The sequence below is a fragment of the Hyperoodon ampullatus genome (genome assembly GCF_949752795.1).
Source record: "Hyperoodon ampullatus genome assembly, chromosome: 8".
In the NCBI taxonomy this organism is placed as follows: Eukaryota; Metazoa; Chordata; class Mammalia; order Artiodactyla; family Ziphiidae; genus Hyperoodon; species Hyperoodon ampullatus.
The window spans coordinates 31020977-31046997 of record NC_136921.1 but is presented as its reverse complement, the minus strand read 5'-3'; the positions used below and the strand labels follow the sequence as shown (position 1 = coordinate 31046997).

The following is a 26021-nucleotide window of genomic DNA, read 5'->3' as shown; positions in this document are numbered from 1 at the left end:
ATCCAATATGATTTTTAACCCTAAAGTTCTGGTACTTAAAAAAAAAAATTTCCCCAAACTTAAACCTAAATACTTAAATTATTTTAAAAGTACCAAAGGGTGGGTAAAATTTATGTCTGATTTCCATATTCTGCTTTGAAAGAAACTTTAAAATGTGTATCCTTCAGATATTACACATCACTTCACAACTGGTACATTGATTCTACAAGTGTCTTCAACATTTTACAAATCTTACCAAAGAATCACTACTGTAAACATGAAAAATTCAAAAGCAAAAGATGGATCAAGGAGTTCACAGATCCCATCTTTCCAAACCTATCTGACCTATCCTGCTTTTCACATCAAAATATTTTAATTACATCTTGCGAATATATTCCATGGAAGAGGGATTTAGAAACAAATGCATGTCTAAAAAGGCAATATAACCAACCACCAGACCTCAGAATCGCAGCAACCCTGCAGTCCCTCCAGGCAAGCTTTACACGACATCTGCAGGGCACTGACATGAATTCAGCTTTTTGTGTTCTGGGCTAACTTAGCAGAAAAGGGTTGTGCTATTCACGCCACCAGACCACCACCCTTCTCCATTCAGGAAAGTCAGTTAACTCAGTGGGAAAGAATGACCAACCTTATCAGGGTTGTGAGATGTGGGAAAGGAGAAGAGCCTTCTACTCATTAGGAAAGAAAAAAAGAAAATAACAATGGGACAGCTGCTTCCTGCCCTGCACAAAAACACACGCGTGGGTGCACACATACACACAGGCAATTAAAAGACTAATTTTTTTCTTTTTAATTAAACATGATCACAATTAGGAATGGAATCCTGGCCTCATGTGATGTTTAGCAGTTGGTGCTAAGTCAGAGCCTTGATCTGCCTCTACACACCACTTGCCGTCTCTTACACAGGAACTCAATGAATAGGCTCATTCCATTTAGAACCGCCTATGTAAAGACCTGGTATTAGAATGGAAAGCATTGATCTGAATACTAGGAAATAGTAAAGGGCACTGGTAATCTGAGGTATCTTTCACTTCTAGGACTTGCTGCTAAAAGTCGATTCTATCCAGTCACTGTGCTGAGCCACTAAGGAAACCATCGGGGGAGAGTGGACCTGCCAGGAGGGAATGAGCACCAGTGCGAAGGAGCACATGTGAACACTGAAGCGAGGTCCACCGTGGGGTAACTTGCTTAACTGGAAAAGGGAGTTCTCCTCTAGTCCCCATCTGTTATTTTTAAAATCTTCTTTAGGAAAAGGGGAGAGGGGTGATAAAGAGGAAAACAAGATAGAAAACACCAGGTTCCCCACCTGCCTGCAAGCACACAGATACGCTCAGTTAGGGGAGGTAAAGGGGGAAGATGCATTATTGGTACTTGTAGCTGTGGCACCTGTCACTGTGAAGCCTGTGGGAGGCGCTATTGAGCTGTGGCTGGGCTGCAGGTCCTTGGGGATGCCACTGTGAGAACTCAGCTGGTGGCCGAAGGCTGCGCTGAACTGAGGGAGTTGCTGCTTGGGAGAGGTGGAGGCCAGCAGCTCAGCAGAAGGCCCCATGCCACTGAAGCTGGTCTGCGGTAACCCCGGAAGCACGCTGGAGCTGCTGGGGGTCACGGTGGCGAAGGCAGGCTGTGTGGTCTCTGAGTTCGAAGTGGTGGGTGGCGTGGAGAGGGAAGTGGAAAGAAGATGTCCATCTGCGCCGAGAAGGTTGCTAAATGGAGAGGGATCTCCGAGGCTGACGGGGAGATTGCCCCAGTGAGTTCTGGGGTTGACGACTCCTCCAAGTGGCACCTCGAGCTGGGCTGGGAGCAAGTGCTGCGCCATGATGGGCATCTCTGCTGAAAAGGTAGCTGCCATATTATCACCAGAGTAGGATGTCGTGTGGGGAGAGGTGATATGGTCGCTGTAGGGAGACGGCACGTGCTCACTATCATAATGGCTTCCGTGGGGGGAGGAGTGTGAATGATCACTGCTGTATTGCTGTCGTGAGGTGATTAGGTCATCTGCCTTGCTCAGCAGCTGGGCAGGATGTGGCCTCTGGGAGGCATGGCTGCCGTCATGAAGTCCATGAAACTGTCCTGGGAAGGCTCTCTCCCCAAGTGCACTCTGGCTGATCAGAGTGGCAGAAGTAAGGCCAACGCTGGCTGGGGCAGAGAACTGCCCCTGGATCTGCCCTGCCAGGGGTGTAGGTGGGTTAGACAAGGTAGCAGAACGGAGCAGGTTCTCATCCAGCTCGAGACTAGAAAAATTGTCGTGTACTATACGCCCATTCAGCAGCTCCCCCAGGTCCGTGTTTACCTCTCGGCCCAAGGACTGAATTCCTGAAGCTCCAGTCCCTGTGGAGAACACCCCTATTCCTCTGTCTGACAACTCCTGGACGGGCACACCATCTGACTGGGTGAGCACCCCAATGGTACTCAGGCACTCAAGAGAAGTCACGGCCTGCAAGGCCCGCTCAAGCTCCTCGGCCTCTTCGGTGGTGGGGAGGAGGTCCCCGTTCTTGCCTGAGTAAACGAGAGCCATTAACAGTCAGCAGAGCTTTCACCGCCCCAGACCACAAAAATCACACAGCGGAACTATTTGTAACAATATTCTATTAAGGATCGGACGGAAAGGAAGAAGTGAAATATTCAGCTGCAGGACAGGTGTGAGGGGTCGAGCTGTCCCGGAACCCGAATCACATCTTCAGTTCATTTACAGCACTATCAATAACCATCTGAGCGAAGTGTTCGGTGCTTAGGAGTCTAAGCGTTACCAATTTAAAACCCGTGGTGACTATCTGCTTTCACGTATGTTTTTACCCGAAGTTATATCAATGTCATTAAAACGGAAAACATATCGATCACTTCAGATCTGAGACAAAAGGCTGGGCGGGAGGAGCCGCCTTTGTTCCTCGACTCTTGGGCTCTTCCAGCTGGAAGGGCGGCTGTGAAGCCTAGAACACAGAACTCACGTGCATGTCTCAGCGCAACACCAAGCACTCAGCTCACTTCACAGGTCACCTTTTGAAATGCTTCTGCGTTACTCTCTACCCTTCCCCTCTCATCCTTCTCCCATTTCTAAGTGATTTTCACAAAATGGAAGTCACAGGCCTCACTGATTTCATTTCCAATATAAAAAATCCATTGTTAGGAACTTGACTAATCACCCCCAAAATATCCAGTTTTTAAGGGTGAAAGAAACCTTCTAAGAGTATAAAAGATTTCCCCTGAAAGCACTAGAGAATTGGCGGTATTAAGTCAACTTTGTTCTGGGAAAGTGCACTTCAATTGAAGTACATGGTGGGGTATTAAAATGAGGACACGTTCTGAAAGGTTTCAATAAACTCAAATATAAAATGTCTTTGTTCAAAAATAAACGAAGGTAGGTGCCTTCCCTGGCGGTCCAGTGGTTAGGGCTTAGGGCTTTCACTGCCGCGGGCCCACGTTCAATCCCTGGTCGGGGAACTAAGATCCCTGCGTGCTGCGCGGTGAGGCCAAAGATAATAAATAAGTAAAGGAACAAAGTTATAAACCTAGCTCTCAAACCTACTGATCCACTAAGGCTAGGGTATCAGTTTAAGAACTGTACATGCCTCACCTTCTAAAAAGAGTAAAACAGCTTTAGTGCTTTACCTTTCCTGTCTCTGGTGAAAGACGTTACACGTGAGGAGGGACACTCCAAACATATCTCAAAAAAGTTACCTCCCCCTTTAAAAAACTCATTTTAAAAACCAGTTTTCTCCAATCAAAACATTGACCATACCTTCAAAAAAATCAAAATCTTGTAAGTCATCAGGTAGCCGTGGCAGGACGTCTGAAAAGTCCTCCTGGTTCAATTCCAAGTCATGTGGAATGTCAGTGATCTCATTGGCAATGTCATCCGGCAGCTCATCAGCACTCAGCTCTGGCGTGGACGGGCTCCTGGGGAAGACGACACGATTGGCCCCGCCCCCCCCACTTGACCTCCACATCAGTGTCCCCAAGACAAGTCTGTCGATGCAAAAACGGAAAATCCTAACTCAAAATGTCTCCCTTCCTACTTTAAGAGAAGTAAATCGGAAACCAAAACGACAGACCTCGCCGTATGCAGTTACACACTTCTGCAACGCTTACCCATGTATTAAGAGAAGACAACCATTTGGATATACTATTTTTACTGCAAATTAGAATGAATGACAATTTGGTGCACTAGTAAAATGAATTACAATTAGGTATATCAAGTGTGTCTTAGTACTTTATAGTAGAATTTAAAATCTGGTCAAAATAATAATTAAAAAAAAAAAAAAGAAACAGGGCTTCCCTGGTGGCACGCTGGTTAAAAACCCGCCTGTGCCAATGCAGGGGACGCGCTCGAGCCCTGGTCCGGGAAGATGCCACATGCCGCGGGGCAACTAAACCCAGGCGCCACAGCTACTGGGCCTGCGCTCTGGAGCCTGTGCTCCGCAACAAGAGAAGCCACCGCAATAAGAAGCCCGTGCACCGCGACAAAGAGTAGCCCCCGCTCGCCGCAACTAGAGAAAGCCCGCATGCAGCAACGAAGACCCAACGCAGCCAAAATAAATAAATAAATGAATGAATGAATGAATGAATGAATAAATAAATAAATAAATAAATAAATTTTTAAAAATGAAACAGATAAAACTGGGATGTTTAGCTGAAACAGAAGCCTCATTCATCTGGTCAAAATGCTTATTACCCCTGACAAAATTAATAATGCATCAGATTTCTGTTGGAGCATATATGGAATTTCTGTTGAAATCGAAAAATCTGAGAGTAGTCAAGTAAATTCCCAATATCAGCATTTGCTCTCTTGGTTATCAAAAGCTTTACTTCAGATCTAACCCCATCAGATATTTTGTAAAAAATCATATTGAAAACTACAAAGTCTAGGCTTATATACCAAATGGTTCCTTTAGCCTACTTCCAACACTAGAAAAGTAAATGAAGCCAGATGTTCTGAGAACAATCAGCACACGTAAAGCAGATGTAAACTCTGGCGCCATCACTGACCGGATGTGAGAGGCCTCCACTGGCAGTGAGACGCTGGTGGGCATGCTGAGGTTCCCCTGAGGAACTGCAGGGGGAATGGGTTTTTGGGGTCGACGAGGTCCACGCCTTCTCTTCTTCTTGTGTTTTTTGGTAAGTGCAGGAGGCTTGGTTTTTTTCCTGGGTTTCCTCTGCTGCTGGTGCTGAACTTTACGGGAGCTATCTCCTCTCAAGAAATTATCCTTTGGAATGAACAAATGGGTATTTTTAAACTGAGATTATTTGGGAAAAACCAAACAGCTATCTGAAAAAAATACTTATTATCTCTTAAAATTCTATATAGTGCCTGAAACTATGTATAACTATAATTAAATAAGAAATTCATCTTAAAATGTAATTCAAATCAATTCAATATATACATAGAGCTCATCCCACATTTTGTAAATTGTCATAGGTGGCATTGTCATAGGTGCTGTAGTATAAAAAATTGAATAAAATTTGATTTGTGCTCTCAAAGAACTTAGTCTCCCATGGGAAAAACATGACTACAAGGATACATAAATACAGTAGAAAAAATTGGGCAATAATGATATAAACACCTTCTAAGGGTACACAAAAGGAAAATCCTTTATTTGTAGTTATGTGAGATTAAAGGATAAACAGGATTTTAAGTTGTTGGGATAAGGGAAAAGATCATTCTAGGCTAAAGGAAATGGCACAAACGGACAAAAAGGACAGCAAATACTTGGGTATGACTATCGCTCGGGGTATAATGGAGGACAAAGTATAAAAGTAACGTGTAAAGAAGTCTGGAACCAGATCCTGTATGACTCTGAATACTCTGTTAAGGGTTTTAAACTTTATTTTATAGGCAACGGGGAATGATTTTTGATGACAGGAGTACATGTTTTAAAAGGATTAACTATCCTGGTAGCAACGTAAAGGGATAAAGAGAAGAGGCAAGTGAGTGGAGGAAATAGTTCCAATCAGAGGGCTATTTCAACAAGTATTACGAGACTGATCAATAGCTGAGGGCAAAGTGAGCAGGAATGGAAAAGCGAGGGCCTGTTGAGAGAGAATTCTCAAGATGTGACCGATCCTTGGATGTGGTGAGGATGAGGGGAATATAAAATTCTCAAACGTGTCCAGGATTTCTAGTTGAGGTGATTGTTAGGGGGTAATGCCATTAGTTGGGATACAGAACACAGCAGAATAAACAGCATCAGGAAAAAAGTTAAGGAATTCAGCTGGGCTCAGATAGAGTTTGAGATGTGAAGACGTCCAGGGAGGCAGGAGAAAACCGTATCTGGTGCACAGGAAGGAAGACAGGGATGGAGATGGAGACCTGGAAATCGTGACACAGTAAAAGTCCTTCAAATAATTTATAGGGACCAGGGAGACATGGTAAAGAGAGAAGACAATGGGCACACAGCTTTATAAAACTGTTGCAATTAAGTGAGCAGGCAAAGGAAGAAGAACCAGGAAGGAATAAGAAACCTGCACTACAACTAGCTTTCTTCAGCTAGTACCCTTAAATCTGAAGACCCAGATGCACATTGCACTCTCTCTACAATCGGAAAGCATTTTACAATGACGGCATATTATTCCTGCCGTCAGCCAGGTGATGGTCATTACAGTTGGTGCTGCCTACATGTTCAAAGTTGGTCGTAGCTCTTTGTACTGTCATTGTTTGAATGAAGGTATGTGCACTGTTGGTTTTACATGCCGAGGAAAAACTGCTGTGTATGCAGAAAGGCACAAAAAGCGGCACTGGGTAAACCTGTTACTGGTGAAGCAAATATTCATTATTGAAGAACTGACCACAATCCCCCCCACCCACCTTTTTATTGCAAAGCAACAACCAAAGGAAAAAGGAAAATAATCCACAAAGTGGACAAAGCTGTGTTATAGTAGATGTATGTAGAAAATACTGCCTTTCACACACCAAGGATTAGCTGAAACCAGGAGTGCTATAGAAGATAAAAATATCTATGACTATCTAAGACTAAAAAAGCTATTTTGGTAAGTATAAAATAAAAATTTTAAGTGATAAGAAATGCACTGTGCAACATTTTTTCCTTCTTGGTGGTATATAAAACAATTGTGGTTTTTACGATTGATGTCACCTTTGAGTTGATGAACTCAGTAATAACTCTTATAATCAAATACGTAAAAAGATCTGAAGACTAATAATTATCACTAGCGTCAAACAAACTCAAAGCAAGAAAGAATAAAATTAAGCATAAATTCAGGAAATCTAAAAGGTGTTTAATCCCAGACAAATACTTGAATCCAAACACCATTACAGACTCAAAATTCACAAAGTTAGAAAGCAACAAAAAAGAGGCTGCTTCCCAGCCTCTGTAATTCCTTTTGGTTCAACACTTGATGTCTACTTTTTTTTATGCCCACTATGTAACTGAATAAATAGTGAATAAGCAGCTACCAGGACCCACCAGGTGCTGGCATCCATTCCAGGATTTCCCTCTAGGACCAGTGTGAATCTTGAGCAGGAGGGAGGAAGAGAGCTCTAGCCAAGAATATACAAATCCTACTGGTTCTGCTTCTAGGCTTCTGTCTTACTCTCTTAGGCTTATGCTGTGTAGCCAGGCAACATGTTTGGTAATGTGCCAGCTCCTCCACACAGAAGTGCCCATGACTGAGACCCTGCCTGGCTCTTGGTATTCCCTTACTTAGCTCCTCCAGAGAACACCTGTGTCCTAGAGGCTTTCCTAAAGCCAACTGTTCATTTACCTACACTGCCTACAAACACTGTTCACTCCCAGCATTCTCACTGTCCCATTCTACTTCTATGCAGGACAATGCATTTAGTAACTTACCATCTGTTGTATGGTCTCATACCTGTTGAATACCATGTTCTGTCTGCCAGCCTGGACCTCGGGCAGCTCTAGCCTCTTCTACCAATGGCTGTCCTATCAAGTGGCTGAGTCTAGTTCAGAATCTCACCCCTCTCCCCCACAAGCCATGGGCCTGACCGATAATTTATTCAACCATTACTTATGGAGCGTCTCTGTTCCAAGCACTGGGGATATAGTAGCATTGAACAAAAAATGTTCCTGGCTTTGTGAAGTTTACATTCTAGTAGGGGGATTCAGACAATAAACAAACTAATTAATAACTAATGTTAGGCAAATATAAATGTTAGGAAGAAAAATAAGGTAGAGTACGAGGATAAAAAGCAGCAGGGTAGAGGGGAGGCAGAAATGAACTGACACTTGATCAGAAACCTGAATGAAATGAAGGAGTGGGACATGGAGAATCTGGGGAAAGAACACTCCAGGAAAAGAGAAAAACAAGCAGAAAGTCCCTGAGGTGGGAGCATACTTGAGTATTTAAGAAAGAGCAAGAAGGCCAATGTTGCTGGAGCTGTGGAAGTGAGGAGAGGGTATAAGACGAAGCTGGAGAGGTTGCCAGGGCCAGATCAGGAGGTGCCTCACAGGCATGGTAAGAATTTCGGGTTGGATTCTAGATGCGATGGGAAGCCACTGGAAAGTTTTGATCAGGGAACTAAAATGATCAGATGTATATTCTAAAAGGCCTGCTCTAAAGGCTACATACTGAATGATTCCATTTAGAAGACATTCTGGAAAATGTAAAATCATACGGACAGAAACAGATCAGTGGGGATAGAAAAGGGCTGACTACAAAGGGCAGCACTAGAGCCTTTTGGGGGGTGATGGAATGATTCTGTGTCTTGATTATGTATCTGTATGCATGTCAAAATTCATAGTACTGTACACGAAAAAGAGTGAACTTTACTATATGTAAATTCAAAGACAGTGGGACCCACATGCATAGTCTACCCTGGCTGATATGTGAGCAACACATCCGGGCACAGGCGGCATGGCAGGAAGAAGGGAGACTACTTAGGAGACTATTACAATAATGTAGGCAAAGATGATGGTAGCCAAGGCTAAAATGGTAGCAGCAAAGTTGGTAAAATGTGTGTGAATTCAAGATATAGTCTGAAAGTAGAGCCATGAGATTTGCACAGTTTTTATCACCCAGTGTTAGTCTCTCACTGGGGGACTGATGGAATACAAGTGTTTGCTCTACTCTTATGTAATTTTTAACTTAAAAATAGCTCAAACTAGGGCTTCCCTGGTGGTGCAGTGGTTGGGAGTCCGCCTGCCGATGCAGGGGACACGGGTTCGTACCCCGGTCCGGGAGGATCCCACATGCCACGGAGAGGCTGGGCCCGTAAGCCATGGCCGCTGGGCCTGTGCGTCTGGAGCCTGTGCTCCACAACGGGAGAGGCCACAACGGTGAGAGGCCCTCGTACCGCAAAGCAAAAAAAAAACAAAGAAACTCAAACTAGTGTCAGATTCTACAACTGCCTTCAGAGAGAAAGCCATCTGTATCATACTGTAGAAACTTTGCATTGAAAATAACTTTTAAAATCCTGATTAATATTATTTTATACTGTATTTTTATTTTACATTATTATATAAAATATATATTATTTGATGACTAATTTTATTATACTAATTCAACCTTCTGTTTGCCTGGCTGAATCTACCTAAGTAGGAATGTTTAACCAGCTGAAAAGTATAAACTGCTTTCAATTTCTTTAGAAGCATTCACATAAAAACTGTTGTACTAATCATCAACTCACTAAATCAATAAAGCAGATCCTAAAGTACAGCCTCCTTATTTAACAAAAATTTCCTAGTCTTATTGGAAGTACGATGGAATGGTATAACTTTAAAACCAACATTTACAACCAGGATCATTTACTTCAGTGGTTTGAAAGCTACAGTGCCCGTATTACCAAGGGTCTGTGAAATCATCAATGAAGGTCCACAAAAGTGGTTCAAGAAACATATGGAAGTCATTCTTTAACCGTGATAAAACCTCAATAAGCTAACAAAAATGTCTATATTTTAAATGTTTTAAAATTAAAATGGGAAAGTAATTATTCAATATTTGTATACGTAGTTTAGTATACAATTTTTCAAAATATATGGTCCATAAAGAAAATCTAGAAAACAAAACAGGTTCTTAGAGAAGAAGCCGGTTAACTTCATACACGGCAACTGAGGTCTAGAAAGGATGACTCATTAGTCCATTTTATACATACAGCTAGTGGCAAAGCCAGGACCACAGTGCTACACTACTAAGTCCTGTCCAATGGCCACTTGGTTACCCTGACGCATCCCTGCAAACTAAAATATGCTCATAGCAGGTAAGAGCTGTCTTATTCAACTTTTTAATACATAGGTACCTAGCACAATACCTTGCAAATAGCAGAACTCAGTAATTGTCTGATGGGGGAAATGCATTTATTTTAAGTGATTATATAATTCAGGTAGTTCACTAATTCAGACTTTTCTCTCCACATTATTCTGAATTAATTAGGGCTTATGCAACCAGCAATTAACTAAAGCAATAATTAAGTCCAATGGAATTATAATAAGGGTTGGCTTTTGGCTGAAATTTCATCAAATATCCAAGACATTCGCAGAATTATATATAAGAAAAGCAAAATTCTAGAGAAATGGAGCAAAGAAAGATCTTGGGAAATCTGCCTATGTATAAGAAAATGTATCTTGAGGAGAACAGAAGTATAGACTAGCTATAGATAATAAACAAAATGACCACATCTAACTAACTACTACTTTCTAGAACAGTGTTTTTTTTTCAGTGAGGGTATAAAATTAATTCAATAGGTATGACCAGCATTTTTTTTTTTAGTGAAATAGAAGAGACTACAAAATATGAGGTACTAAAAGAGTATTGTTTCACAAAACTTGTATCAGTGATTTACATACATATAGTTTGTACTAAGTCATAAAATATTTCCTACTCTGGACAGCTATCAAAACTTTGAAAGCCTCAAGCTATTATATATAGGATGGATAAACAAGTTCCTACTGTACAGCACAGGGAACTGCATTCAATATCCTGTGAAAACTATAATGAAAAAGAGTATGCATATACATGTATGTATAACTGAGTCACTTTGTTGTACAGAAGAAATTAACACAACATTGCAAATCAACTATACTTCAATACAATTTAAAATATATATATATATAAACTTTGAAAGCCTCTGTTGCAGAAAACAAAATTTGAACTTACCATTTTTTTGGCATGTTCTTCACACAGAGGTGTCTGGTGTGTAATGTCAAAAACGGGCACAGAGCACTGCTGTCCATCTGCAAACTTGGCTGTGCAACTTGAGAAGAGTTGCTGAGAGCGGTTCAAGAGGATATCTGGGGTTTTTTTTAAGTTAGGAATAAGATACACTGAAACCATTTAATTTTTCGAGTTCTACATAAAATTTTTCTTCCCTAACTTGTGCTTAGTAAGTATAAATTTTATTATCTATAAAAGCTAAAGAACCAACCCAACTACTAATAATAGAAAAATGATAATAGTTGAACTTCTCATCTTTATTTCTCAGAATATACTTCTGAAGGAGTTTATTTTGCTAATGAGCTTCTAACATGAGTCTCCCATTGTGATTTATGGCCATTGTGATTTCTGTTATTTGGAGAAGCAGGGTCATTTCCTTCCTAACACATTGACTCCTAAAAGTTCCACTATGATGATTAAAAACAAACAAACAAAAAACTTTATTTTAAGGAAAATTTCTGCCTAAGATACTCATCAAGAATAAATATTTAAAGATATAATTACAAAAAACTTGACTATCCAAATTTGAATTTTTCATTTCACACTTCCCACACCAAACTCAAACTTATAACTCATGAAAAATTACTTTTAAATCAAAACTGTACTGTTAAAATTGGAACATCAGCTTTTTATCATCATCATTTTTAAGCATCTATACTTTTAGCCAGCCACTAACTACATTTCCATAGATTTACTTTTTATCTATTAAGGAAATACCTTTCATTTTTCCTTTATGCTTTTACAGTTAAGGCTATTTATAAAGCCTTTACTGCGTAGAAACTACTGCTGAAAAAGCTGTGAAAATGCAACACCAAGAACAGAAAGGAAGGCAAAAATCAGACAGATAGCAAAGAAAAGTAATTGCAATTATATAAATTTTTAAAATGCTACTCAACTTCAAATGTTTAATAAAAGTGAAAGTAATAAGGTTTCATAACCAGTCTGAAGCTCCTTAACATAGGTTTTCCTCGAGTATATCCTGTCTTAAGATATATTCTTTCCTAGTCAGTGATGTTTGTTATCTTTCATCTCAAATCAGCACCATGTTCTATAAAAATAGCAAATTAATCCCATAGCAAAAAGTGTACTGTAAAACTGCATAACTTTCTTGGAAGACTAAAAACAGTTTTTGAATAATGGGATTTGACTTTCCCATCAATGAGTGTCATGGTTGCCTCATACAAACTACCTAGAACCACTGGAAGGACCAGAATCCTATTAACAAAATTTATTTAAGTGACAGCCACTGGAAAAACCTACTACTTGCTGTCAACTTTGCTCATTTTGATATGATTCTTGAATACAGAGTCACAATGATATAAGCAGGAAAAAACTATTCAGAGGACACCAAGAAAATCAGAAGTAATATAAAAATTATTTTCAATTATTACAGTTATGATTTCAAAAGCCATTCATCACTTGGCCTGAGAATGAAATATATCACCCAATGAATTAGTACTTTTCAATGCACACTTGATTTAGTTAAGAGGATACGTTGGAAACAATGTCTGGTGAATGGAAGGGCTTTGTTGGTGCACTGTTCACCCTTCACGGTCCCACTGCATGCTGCTGGCTCCACCTCCTTCAACTTGGTCCGGCTTATGCTAAGGAACAAAAACCACAAAACTGATTTTTAAAAATGGTTTAAGAATCCAGGGCAATTATTTAAATAATGTTACTACTCTGTAACACTCACATTTTTAACTACCTACATTCATTATTTAAATGCAAATATGGGGGCTTCCCTGGTGGCGCAGTGGATAAGAATCCGCCTGCCAATGCAGGGGACACGGGTTAGAGCCCTGGTCTGGGAAGATCCCACGTGCCGCAGAGCAACTAAGCCTGTAGGCCACAACAACTGAGCCTGCGAGCCACACTACTGAGCCCCCGTGCCACAACTACTGAAGCCCGTGTGCCTAGAGCCCGTGCTCCACAACAAGAGAAGCCACCGCAGTGAGAAGCCCGCGCACCGCAACAAAGAGTAGCCCCCACTTGACACAACTAGAGAAAGCCCACACGCAGCAACGAAGACCCAACACAGCCATAAATAAATAAATAAATTTATTTTTAAAAATGCAAATATGGGCTCCCCTGGTGGCGCAGTGGTTGAGAGTCCGCCTGCCGATGCAGGGGATACGGGTTCGCGCCCCGGTCTGGGAATATCCCACATGCCGCGGAGAGGCTGGGCCCGTGAGCCATGGCCACTGAGCCTGCGCGTCCGGAGCCTGTGCTCCGCAACGGGAGAGGCCACAACAGTGAGAGGCCCGTGTACCGCAAAAAAAAAAAAAAAAAAAAAAAAAGGCAAATATGAATTACAACGACCAGTTCCAATACTTCTCCAACCTACTGACAAAACAAATATTACATTATAATTGGTCTCAGCTATGTCTATCTGTTTTTGTTTTTTTGCTTTTTTAAGTGATATTTTGGTTCCTTTTACTTTACAAAGAGGCAGTAGAGAATAGTGATGAAGACCATGAGACTAGATCAGACAGACCTGGTTCTGAATCTCTGCTCTACCTCTTATTAGCTCTGTGACCTTGGGCAAGTTACTTAGCCTTGCTTAAGCCTCGACTTCCTCACCTGTAAAGTGGAGATAAGAGTACTTCTAGTCGACAGGCAAGCACCAAAAGACATAACACACCTAAAACACTTACCACATACAGTATATAGTATGGTACACAGAGAGTAAAGAGTCCATGGTTGTTAGTCACCACCATCATCATCATCATCATCATCATTTTTTTCAATTTATTTTTTTACCGTCTTTATTGGAGTATAATTGCTTTACAATGGTGTGTTAGCTTCTGCTTTATAACAAAGTGAATCACTTATACATATACATATATCCCCATATCTCTTCCCTCTTGCGTCTCCCTCCCTCCCACCCTCCCTATCCCACCCCTCTAGGTGGTCACAAAGCACTGAGCTGATCTCCCTGTGCTATGCAGCTGCTTCCCACTAGCTATCTATTTTACATTTGGTAGTGTATATATGTCCATGCTACTCTCTCACTTCGTCCCAGTTTACCCTTCCCCCTCCTGTGTCCTCAAGTCCATTCTTTACGTCTGTGTCTTTATTCCTGTCCTGCCTCGTCAAGCTGCTAAACAATACATCTGCAGAAAACTTGACCTAATACATGAGGAATGGGATACAGAACAGAAAGCTACACAGTGAAGAATCTCCTTTCCACCCTCGTCTTGATTTGCTAGTTCCCACTCGCTCTATAATAAGTATTCATTTTATTAGTTTGTGATCCTTCCATAGTTTTATACAAACATAAAAATAATTTAAAAATAAACAATATTTAAATTCTTGAAAGTATCAATATAAAAACTATGCTATCTATGTAATTCTATAAAGCATCACAAACTGTTAAGCCTTTACACAGGCCTGAGTAAGGAAAAAGAATCTACTTAATGCACTGAGTCACAAGTCAGGCATCAAAAATAGAGAAATACTTTGAATTGTTTGTTTCTAATATCTTTCTAAGGATTTAAGTGGAATCATTTACACTAATTAGAGAAGGTCATATAGAATAAGTTACACATGAACTTATTACATAAAATCTAAATAAAAGAATATTTTCATTATAATTGTAACTTTCATATAAACAGTAAATGCAAACAGATGCTGCCAGGTGCTGCCATAGAAGTTTCGTTAATTAAGAGTTCTGCAAGATTTGTCAGATCACAAGAGTGAGAAGCTAGGTCATTAAGCCCTGTAAAAAGAATACACATTTTCAAAAAAGAGGAAGCTTTACTATTTTGGCAGCTAAGCCTAATTTCTCTTGGTCTAGATTTAAAAAGAAGGTACCTCTCTATTTTGAATGGATAATTTTCATTGAACAGTTTAATAATTTGCTCAGCCAGCTACCAGGCCTAGTGTTACAACACGACCCTCACTTTCTTTACCCTAAACTTCAAAGCAAACCATTGGTTTCATTTTTTAAAATCACCATTATGTTCCAACTCACCAATCTTTCTCTTAAAATAAAGCCAAAGCCAGAATTTCAACATCCCCATGGATAATTAAGGTAAAAATGCATGCCTGCTGTGATGTTAGATATATTTTATTATCCAAATAATCCCAACAAAACAAAGGTTTTGATGTTAATATGAAAATATCTACAACGGGCTTCCCATTTGTATGCTCTACTGGATACCCCACTGAAAAGGAAGTTTTCACACAACCAGCACTACCTCTCTTCAGGATTGTGGGTTACAAGATACTGAGATTTGGGTTTACATATTTTAAGCTATTTCAATGACTTGTTCCACATATTCACCAATAAATATGACGAAGTTATTATATAAAGAACACTTTAATGTTGTTCAGTTTATATCTAAACTATATTTAAAGAATACCTATTAGAAGGTAGTCACTACACTTTTAATTTCTAAAATATTTAGTGACTTCCCTGGTGGTGCAGTGGTTAAGAATCTGCCTGCCGGGCTTCCCTGGTGGCGCAGTGGTTGAGAGTCCGCCTGCCGATGCAGGGGACACAGGTTCGTGCCCCGGTCCGGGAAGACCCCACATGCCTCCGAGCGGCTGGGCCCGTGAGCCGTGGCCACTGAGCCTGTGCGTCCAGAGCCTGTGCTCCGCAACGGGAGAGGCCACAACAGTGAGAGGCCCGCATATGGCAAAAAAAAAAAAAAAAAATTTAAAGAAATAAAATTTTAAAAATTTAAAAACAAAATAAATTAAATAAAATAAAAATAAAATATTTAATAGCAACCTTTTAAATGTCTTTTGTGGAACTAGGTCTTTGAGAACAAAAAATATTAAACACAGTGGACATTATTCAACTGACAGCTGATTTCTGCAAACCTAAAATATATGTGAAATTATTCAACTGACAGCTGATTTCTGCAAACCTAAAATATATGTAATGTAAAGCAGCTAGCTACTAATCACCAAGGAATGATTATGGCACACTGTCATATGATTATCAGTGATGCACTGAGCAATAAACTTTTTACTAATCATGGGAGACATAACCAAATGACATCACATAAATCTGAGAACTATAATCAAGTTCATCTTGGTGTTTGTTTTGTAATACTTAGTTATCATGAAATTTTCTTAAAAACATCACTAAGGGTGGTTTGGGAGATGTTCTGAAAAGGAAGCAGTCCTTTTGTCAGTTCTGCCAGTTAAAAATCATAGGTAAATACAGTTTCCACACAAATAGCAAATTGTCCCAAGCTCACAGTATAGTCTCTTTCATCTTTGACAGGGTCATAATAATATACGAGACCCGATATATACAATGGTCTACATCTAGATTGTTTCATGCTGGACAAAGCTCAAATTTCTACTGAAATTATACTCTTGAAAGCATTACATAATATAAATGTTAGATACCATTATTTTAAAACCTATGTCAGACTGAGTGAGTTCTTTCAATAAACAGAGAATAGACCTTCACTTGTTCAATTCTATTCATTCATTCATCAACCCTGGAGATTAAAAACAAAATATACCTTGTTCCTGCCCTCATAGAAACCACTGTCTAGCATGACGGAGAGACATTAATGTAAGTATAAATTCTACAATGAAGCAGAGTACAGAGCACAGCAGCATATATATCAGGGGGACCCAACACAGTCAGTGGAATCTGGGAATGTTTCTCTGAGAAAGGCAAGTCTCTGAGTAAGTAAGAAGTAAACTAAGAACTAAAGATGTTCTATGACAGACACTACCTCCATTACAGGGGACTGGGAGCTCTTAAGAGTGAGGGGAGGGCTTCCCTGGTGGTGCAGTGGTTGAGAGTCCGCCTGCCAATGCAGGGGACACGGGTTCGTGCCCCGGTCCGGGAAGATCCCACATGCCGCGGAGCGGCTGGGCCTGTGAGTCATGGCCGCTGAGCCTGGGCGTCCGGAGCCTGTGCTCCACAAAGGGAGAGGCCACAACAGTGAGAGGCCCGCGTACCGCAAAAAAAAAAAAAAAAAAAAAAAAGAGTGAGGGGAGCTTTTTTCGTCTCGGCCGCCAACATGCCATCCAGACTAAGGAAGACCCGGAAACTTAGGGGCCACGTGAGCCACAGCCATGGCCTCATCGGCAAACACCGGAAGCACCCGGGAGGCCGCGGTAATGCTGGTGGCATGCATCACCACAGGATCAACTTTGACAAACATCACCCAGGATACTTTGGGAAAGTTGGTATGAGGCATTACCACTTAAAGAGGAACCAGAGCTTCTGCCCAACTGTCAACCTTGATAAATTGTGGACCTTGGTCAGTGAGCAGACACGGGTAAATGCTGCCAAGAACAAGACTGGAGCTGCTCCTATCATTGACGTGGTGCGATCGGGTTACTACAAAGTTCTGGGGAAGGGAAAGCTCCCAAAGCAGCCTGCCATCGTGAAGGCCAAATTCTTCAGCAGAAGAGCTAAGGAGAAGATTAAGGGTGTCGGTGGGGCTTGTGTCCTGGTAGCTTGAAGCCACATGGTGGGAGATTCATTAAATGATAACAAGTGCTTTTCAAAAAAAAAAAAAAAGAGTGAGGGGAAATACTGCAGGCTGCAACCACTATGGAGGTATATTAGATATACATACACAGTTTCAAACAACTTAAATATGCCAAGAAGCAGAAAAATCTTAAGGGCATAGTATTTTTTGAGACACTCAACTGAAAAACCGGGTTTTTTTTTTTACAGCAAATATAATGAAAACCAAATTACACAAAATGAAATTTCAAAAATTATATAGCTATGTAAGGAATATGATCAATAGCTACAAAGCAAAGGTTAATTTTTAGTTTTCTGCTTGTTTTAAACTCTTTTTTCCTCAAATGACTCATGCATGATCACTACAGAAAAATTAAAATACACAGACTACAATTTTTTTTTAACTTTATCATAATCCCACCACTAGAGATAACCACTGGTAACATTTAGGTATATAAACCCCAAAATGTTTTATCTATATAATGTTTATTTGTGCGTGTGCGCACACGCACACACACACAGAAAAAGACTAGAAGGAGATAGAATCAAAATGTTCACAGTGCTTGGTCTGTTTTGTGAATGGTGATATTATGGTGATTTTCTGCCTTTTTCTATATTTTGCAAATTTTCACAATAAGCAAGTATCTTCATTATAAACAGAAGGGATTCCCCTCCCCCAAAGAAATCCAGTGTAATAAAACATTTTGAATACATGATATATGGGATTATGTAGATATTAACAGAAAATACAATGGAAAGAAAATTTTAAAATAATATAAGTAAAAAACATACAATACCACTTTTGAGGTTTAAAAAAACTAAATATTACTTTTAAATAACACAAAATTTCTAAGCATTGTATTTTTTTAAAGACAGGTAACATTCTCAAATCCTCTACTGAATAAATTCTAATCAAACTCCAGCAAAATTATAGTAATACTTTAATTTTACTGTCACCTCATAGCAGGATTATTTGCCATCATAGAACTTTGAGCAACAAAACCAAAATACAATGCTTAAATATTTCAAGATAATATGCTCACCACTCATTGTGTCTCGACTATCCTCTCAAAAATGAGAGAAAACAGACTGAGGTGAGTTCTTAGAAAGAGGTGGTAGTGTGAGGCTCTGACCTGGTCCGACTGCATGCAGCTCTCTGTAGCTCCTGGATCAACTGGCCAGTACTTTCTGGCTCTCTACTGGCCGCCTGCAGCAAAGCTCTCCTAAACGTGTGCCGGCATTTCTTTTGACGGGATTCTGCCCGCTCCAGGCGGCAGAGGTGCTTATATTTCTGCTGAAAGTAAGTGCAAAGTTGGGTCACCCTGGAGCTCCTACTCTCTGTATCATCATCATCCGACCTAGAGAGTGCAGGGAGAGAAGCAGAAAACTTGATTACACGTTAGGCTCATTTGAAAAAGGGGAAAAGCTGATGAGGAAGGGGGGAGCTGGATGCACAGGGCTGAAACTTGCGGCATGTGAGCACACGTTTAACAAAATTAGAGGAAGAGAATTTCAGTAGAGCAGCTGAAAATAAGTACAGTGTTTTAACAATAAGTGAGCAGTAGAGACAATCCAGTGCTCTAAGAAGCTTAACCTTCTTAGCTTGTCATAATGAGACACTCAACGCATCAGTGTCTTCCAAATTTTAAGTAACTAGGGATTTTGGGGAGGAAAATAATTTCTTTACCTCTACTTACTAAAAAGTCTGAGTAAATGACACGACGGTTATGAGGAAACACTCAGCATAATTTCATAAACAATAGGTCATACCAGAGATAGAGCAGTGAATTCCAGTAGAGCAATGAATACTATCTAAGAGCTGCTCTTTCAGATGTACTGGTTATTAACTACCCTTTTTTTGCTAAGCACTTAAAAGAATTTTGATTATAGGGATCACAATCATTCTACAGTATTTTTTTAAACTACAGGAGATATGCTAAACAACATTTCATATAACAGGGAATTACATAGAGGCTTTTCTATCATTATGCTAATGTTGATTGACTGGTGGCCCCTGCTGGAGCACTACACTGAAAAGGATGCTGAGGGCACATTTAGGCTCAACAAGAAAGAGAGCTGTGGTTAGTTAGCAATGTCTACCACCAGGGAGGTTAAAAAGGTCACCTTTCTATAGAATAAATGTGATCTCATTATTTTTTACTGTTAGGAATAATGCACACAAGACTTGAAAACTGACCTGTGTTATTTTACCTTCCTTCTCTTATATCATAACATAAACAAACAGCACACATATGACACTACAGACGATATATTTATTATCTTACTAATATTCTGTAAATCCTTTCTTGGTTTCTCTTCTTGAGTGGTATTACCCGTTTTTTCTTCAGAATAGCCCATCACAGGCTACTCTGTAAACTTCTGTTTAGTATATGTCTTAAGAGTCATGTGCTCTTCAGTATAGTTTCTACTACAGATATACCAATTGAAGGATCTCACTTCAACCTTTTCACCTATTAGACATTCAACATTTACTCTATGTCTATCATGCTTTGTGAAAAAGCTAGGAGCTTTTTAAAATTTCAGTTTCCCAAGACCTACCCTAGATCTACTGAACCAGAATTTCCATGGGATGGGACGCAGGAATCTCTATTTTAATTGTTCCCCAAAGTCCCACAGCAGGTCTCCATTTGGGAATTGTAGTAGAGCCAGTACATGCTGTTAGTATCTTTAATGTGAGGTAGAGAACAAGAAACATAGGAGAGGTACAGATAAAATGCTTTTAAAGTTCCCTAGAAAGACTGCTGGATGAAAGGCTTTTTGTAGAGGAGATGACAACAGAACTGAACCTTGAAAAAAGGGTAGAATTTGAAGATGAGCAAAGAAAGGTACCTCACAAGGATAAAGCAATATAAGCCAAGATACAGAGATGGACAGGATGGGGAACAGCAAGGACTGAGTAGCTTGATTTGGCTAAGGCGTGGGGAATGCAGGGGAGTGCTGGTGGGTTAGGTAGACTTTCTAAAGCTAAAGGCCAGACTAAAGAGTTCAACCTTTGTTCCATAGGCAATGAAGAACCTTGTAGATTATTAAGAAAATAGCTAACAATAACAGAGCTATGCATGAGAAAGATTACACTGTCAGCAGATAGAAATGGAGGAAGAGACAGAAGAGAACAGTGAGGAAATTATGATAAAACTCCAGGTAAGAAATAACAAGGACCCTACACCAGGGGGGCAGCAGCAGGACTGGAGAATATGAGAGGTAATCTGCATGTATAAGAGACTCTGGGGACTTCCCTGGTGGTCTGGTGGTTAAGAATCTGCCTTCCAATGCAGGGGACGCGGGTTCGATCCCTGGTCGGGGAACTAAATCTCAGATGCTGTGGGGCAACTAAGCGCATGCACCACAACTACTGAGCCAGCGTATTCTGGACCCCGCATGTTCCGGACCCCGCACAGTGCAACTAGAGAAGCCCATGTGCTACAACAAAAGATCCCATGTGCCACAACGAAGATCCTGTGTGCCACAATGAAGACCCGAAGTAACCAAATAATTAAAAAAAGAAAAAAGAGAGAGACAGACTTTGTCAACTGGGCAAGGAAGATGGAAGGGACAATAATCACCCAGCTGTTTCCATTGGCAAAGAGCAGGAAACAGGAGCAAGAGAAGATTTGGGGTAGGAAATAAATTCCATTTTAGACCTAGGTCATTTAAAGTACAGATGAGGGGCTTCCCTGGTGGCGCAGAGGTTAAGAATCCGCCTGCCAATGCAGGGGACATGGGTTCAAGCCCTGGTCTGGGAAGATCCCACATGCCGCGGAGCAGCTAAGCCCGTGCACCACAACTACTGAGCCTGCGCTCTAGAGCCCACAAGCCACAACTACTGAGCCCGCGTGCCACAACTACTTAGCTCGCACGCCTAGAGCCCGTGCTCTGCAACAAGAGAAGCCACTGCAATGAGAAACCCGTGCACTGCAACGAAGAGTAGCTCCCACTTGCTGCAACTAGAGAAAGCCTGGGCAGAGCAACAAAGACCCAACGCAGCCATAAATAAATAAATACATTTATTTTTTTTTAAAAGTACAGATGAGGCAACATAGGGAGTGGTGGAAAAACAGTTGGAAATTATAAACTTGGGCACATTTAGAGAAGAGATACAGATTTCGGAGTCAACGGCTAACAACTGGGAGTGACTAAAAGTAAAAGGCCACAGAGATAATAGAAAGAACACAACACATAAGGGCCATTATCACAAAAGAATTTGGTAACTGGGTATGAAGGATAAGAAAGTCAATAGTGACTTTGAATCTGTATAACTAAGAGAATGGAAGTGCCATAACAGAAAGATGAAAGAAAAGAAACAGTAAGTCTTAAAGTGAAAATAAAGCTAGGGTGGAAAAGTCAACTGCCAACATTGTTATTTAAAAAGACTCTTATTACTGCAGAGAAAATGCAGATGAGTGTTTCTCAAGTTAACCATGGAAAGATGCACCTGGATGTTGCACGTTACATCATGATAAAAGTTTTCAAAGCTTATTCATAACTTCCAAAATTATCTTGCTGTGGTCCAGTAACAAGCAGTTTGCAGACTAGCACAGATCCACAGACCATCCTTGGCACTGTCCTAAACTAGAAAATCTTCAAGATGCCTCCCACTTCTAAGATGCTAGACATAAATATTTCAAATCTGGTTGCTGAGGAAGAGTAGCAAATTAGGAAGAGAAAGGCCAGCTCCCATAATATACCAGCAGTGACAAGGGCTGGTACCTACAGCATTTCTCAATATGTGTTAAGTTTCCTTCTTTCTTTAACTTTTCTCATCTGGGTGAAATGGAGACATAGCTGGCTCACCTAACTCCCATGGTCAAGAGAAAGAAATGACACATGTGAAATCACAATATAAGTACAGGTATTATTATTAAGATGCTACTAATAGCTCCAAATAAATACAGAGCAGTAAATTCCAAACCTGACTTCGTAAAACTTCAGGCTTGTCTGTAATCTCAAGGCATGACATGAAATTTTCCAAATAAAAGTCACTTTATTTTACTTTATTAAAACAACAAAAGAGCGAAAACTTCCCACGAAGAAAAGATTCATGACCAGATGGCTTCACTGGTGACTTATACAAAATGTTTAAAGAATTAGGGGACTTCCCTGGTGGTCCAGTGGTTAAGACTCTGAGCTTCCAATGCAGGGGGCATGGATTCAATCCCTGGTCGGGGAGCTAAGATCCCGCATGCCACTCATATAAATAAATAAATATTAAGAAAAGAAGGCATAGTCAGAGCTGAGGAAAAAAAATAAGGCATAGACAGTTACACCTCAATAAAAATAAATTTTTTAAGTGACAGCAAAATAAAAACTTTTTCAGACTTTCAAAAGCTGAAAGAATTTATCACTGGAACACCTGCACTACAAGATATATTAAAGGAAACCTCTGATACAGAAGAAAATGACATCAGATGGCAATCTGGAACTACTCAAAGAATAAAGAGCTCTCTAGAAATTGTAAAAACGTGGAGGATTATAACATGGGTAGAAGTAAAATGTATGACAACTATAGCACAAAGGATGGGAAAGGAGAAATAGAAGTACACTGTCATATGGTTCTTATACATGAAGTGGTATAACACTTAAAGATACACTAAGGCAATTAAGTATGTATACTGTAAACCCTAAAACAACCACTATAAAAATAAAACAGAGGAATGCAGCTAATAAGCCAAGAAAGGAGATAAAATGAAATCATAAAAAATAATCAAAAAAGAAAAACAGGGGAAAAAGGACAAGAACAAATAGGACAAAGAGAAAACAAACAAAAGATGTTAGACTTAAATCCAATAATATCAATAACCACATTAGGGCTTCCCTGGTGGCGCAGTGGTTGAGAGTCCGCCTGCCGATGCAGGGGACACGGGCTCGTGCCCCAGTCCGGGAAGATCCCACATGCCGCGGAGCGGCTGGGCCCATAAGCCATGGCCGCTGAGCCTGCGCGTCCGGAGCCTGTGCTCCGCAACGGGAGAGGCCACAGCAGTGAGAGGCCCGCGTACCGAAAAAAAAAAAAAATCACATTAAATTTAAATGGTCTAAATACCCCAAATAAAAAGCAGAGATTGTCAGAGTACATAAAAAAGCAAGACCTAACTATATGCGGCCAACAAGAAACCCACTTCAAATATAAAGACTAAAATAGGTTAAAAGTAAAAGGACTGAAAAAGATACCAAGTTAGCAGTAACCAAAAGAAAGCTGGAGTGGCTATACTAACATCACATAAGGTAAGATCTCAGAGCAAACACTATGACTGGGATAAAGAGCATCATTTTATAAAAATAAAAGGATCACTTCATCAAGAGAACAGAACAAGCTTGAATGTTTATGTATCAAATAACAGAACTACAAAATGTGTGAAGGAAAAAGTGAAAGAGCTCATACAAATCAATAGCAAAAAGGCAAAAAATCCAATTTTGCCGAAGAAGATATACAGATGGCTAATAGGTATATAAAAAGATGCTCACCATAGTTAATCATCATTAAAATGCAAATCAAAACCACAATAAGATATCACCTCACACCTGTTGGAATGGCTACTACCAAAAAGAAATAAGTGTTGGTGAGGATGTGGAGAAAAGGGAATCCTTGTACACTGTTGGTGGGAATGTAAATTGGAGCAGTCACAATGGGAAACAGTACAGAGGGTCCTCAAAAAATTAAAAATAGAACAGAATTACCATATGATCCAGCAATCTCACTTCTGGGTAAACATAACCAAAGGAAATGAAATCACTGTCTCAAAGAGATATCAGCACCCCCAGGTTCACTGCATCATTATTCACAATAGCTAAGATGTGGAAGCAGCATAAGTGCCCACACACAGATGAATGGATAAAGAAATTGTATGATATGTATACAATGGAATATTATTCAGCCATTAAAAAAAATGAAATGTTGCCATTCATGACATCATGGATGGACATCAGGGCATTATGCTAAATGAAATAAGTCAGAAATAGAAACAAATGTCGTATGTTCTTTCTTATATGTGGAATCTTTAACAAAACAAAACAAAACAAAACAGGGACTTCCCTGGTGGTCCAGTGGGTAAGACTCTGCGCTCCCAATGCGGGGGGCCCAGGTTCGATCCCTGGTCGGGGAATTAGATCCCGCATTCATGGTGCAACTAAGAAGCCCGCATGCTGTAACTAAGATGCTGCATGCCAAAACTAAGACCCAGTGCAGCCAAAATAAACAAACAAAACAAAACGAACAAAAACCCCCATCAAGCTCATAGATACAGAGACTTAATTGGTGGTTGCCAGAGACAGGGGTAATGAGTAAGAATAATAGGTGAACTGTGTTTTGGGGGATTTTGTTTTATTTGTTTTTTAGTTTCAATAAATTTTTTTAAATTTATTTATTTTAACTTATTTATTTTTGGCTGCATTGGGTCTTCATTGCTGTGCACGGGCTTCCTCTAGTTGTGGAGAACAGAGGCTACTCATCGTTGCAGTGCACAGGCTTCTCATTGAGGTGGCTTCTCTTGTTACGGAGCACAGGCTCTAGGTGCACGGGCTTCAGTGGTTGTGGCACGCAGGCTCAGTAGTTGTGGCTCACGGGCTCTAGAGCGCAGGCTCAGTAGTTGTGGCACACAGCCTTAGTTGCTCTGTGGCATATGGGATCTTCCCAGACCAGGGCTTGAACCCATGTCCCCTGCATTGGCAGGCAGATTCTTAACCACTGCACCACCAGGGAAGCCCAGTTTCAATAAACTGAATAATAAAAAAGATCCTGCTTAGTCTCTCATGGTAGAAATAAGACAGCAAAAGAAACTTTGTGAACAATGATACCAAGAGTCTTATTCAGGGGCTGATGGTCGTCCTGCTCTCCACCAACATTGCCTCACCCCATCTTCCACACCCAAGCATACATATGTTGTTTTTATTGGCTACAAAGCAAATGTGATAACATTAAGGGATAGTTTAAAAATAAAGAATGTAATTTTCCAAAAAAAAAAGTGAGAGAACTAAAAGGAGAAATCATCAAATCCACAAATAGAGATTCAACATCCCTTTCCAGTAACTGACAGAACAAAATGAAAGAAAATCACCAAAGATGAAAAGAAAGAAAATTAAAGAAGACCTGAACATCACTATCAACCAATTTGATTTCATTGATATTTACAGAACACTGTAATCTAAATGTGGTCTCTGAACACAGTACAATTAAATTAGAAACCAATTCCTGATAAATCCCCAAATATGTGGAAACTAAATATCACTTCTAAATAACCCATAGATCAAAGAAGACATCAAAAGGGGTATTAGAGGGAATTCTCCGGTGGTCCAGTGGTTAGGACTCTACTCTCTCACTGCCAAGGGCCTGGGTTCAATCCCTATTCAGGGAACTAAGATCCCACAAGCCACACAGCGTGGCCAAAACAGAAAAAGGCGGTGGGGGGGTGGTAATTAGAAAATATTATGAATTGAATAA

General features: G+C 40.3%; 2 protein-coding genes across 3 annotated transcripts in view; one reads left to right on the top strand and one right to left on the bottom strand.

Moving 5' to 3' along the window:
* Positions 1-1330: 1330 nt before the first annotated feature.
* The window catches only part of INO80D (INO80 complex subunit D), a gene marked incomplete at its 3' end in the record, with an annotated part of 60821 nt that continues 36130 nt past the window's right edge, over positions 1331-26021 (bottom strand). For both annotated transcript variants that reach the window (XM_079710578.1, XM_079710579.1), the window contains 6 exons: positions 18703-18927; positions 12613-12722; positions 11062-11195; positions 4984-5201; positions 3737-3894; positions 1331-2496 (listed from right to left, as the gene is read on the bottom strand). In XM_079710578.1, the coding sequence (XP_079566704.1) occupies positions 1331-2496; positions 3737-3894; positions 4984-5201; positions 11062-11195; positions 12613-12722; positions 18703-18927 (2011 nt within the window). The remainder of the gene's footprint in view (positions 2497-3736; positions 3895-4983; positions 5202-11061; positions 11196-12612; positions 12723-18702; positions 18928-26021) is intronic.
* LOC307056767 (large ribosomal subunit protein uL15-like) lies at positions 17099-17620 on the top strand. The gene has a single exon (XM_079709646.1). The coding sequence runs from the start codon at positions 17115-17117 to the stop codon at positions 17559-17561; it is 447 nt and encodes a 148-aa protein (XP_079565772.1). The 5' UTR covers positions 17099-17114; the 3' UTR covers positions 17562-17620.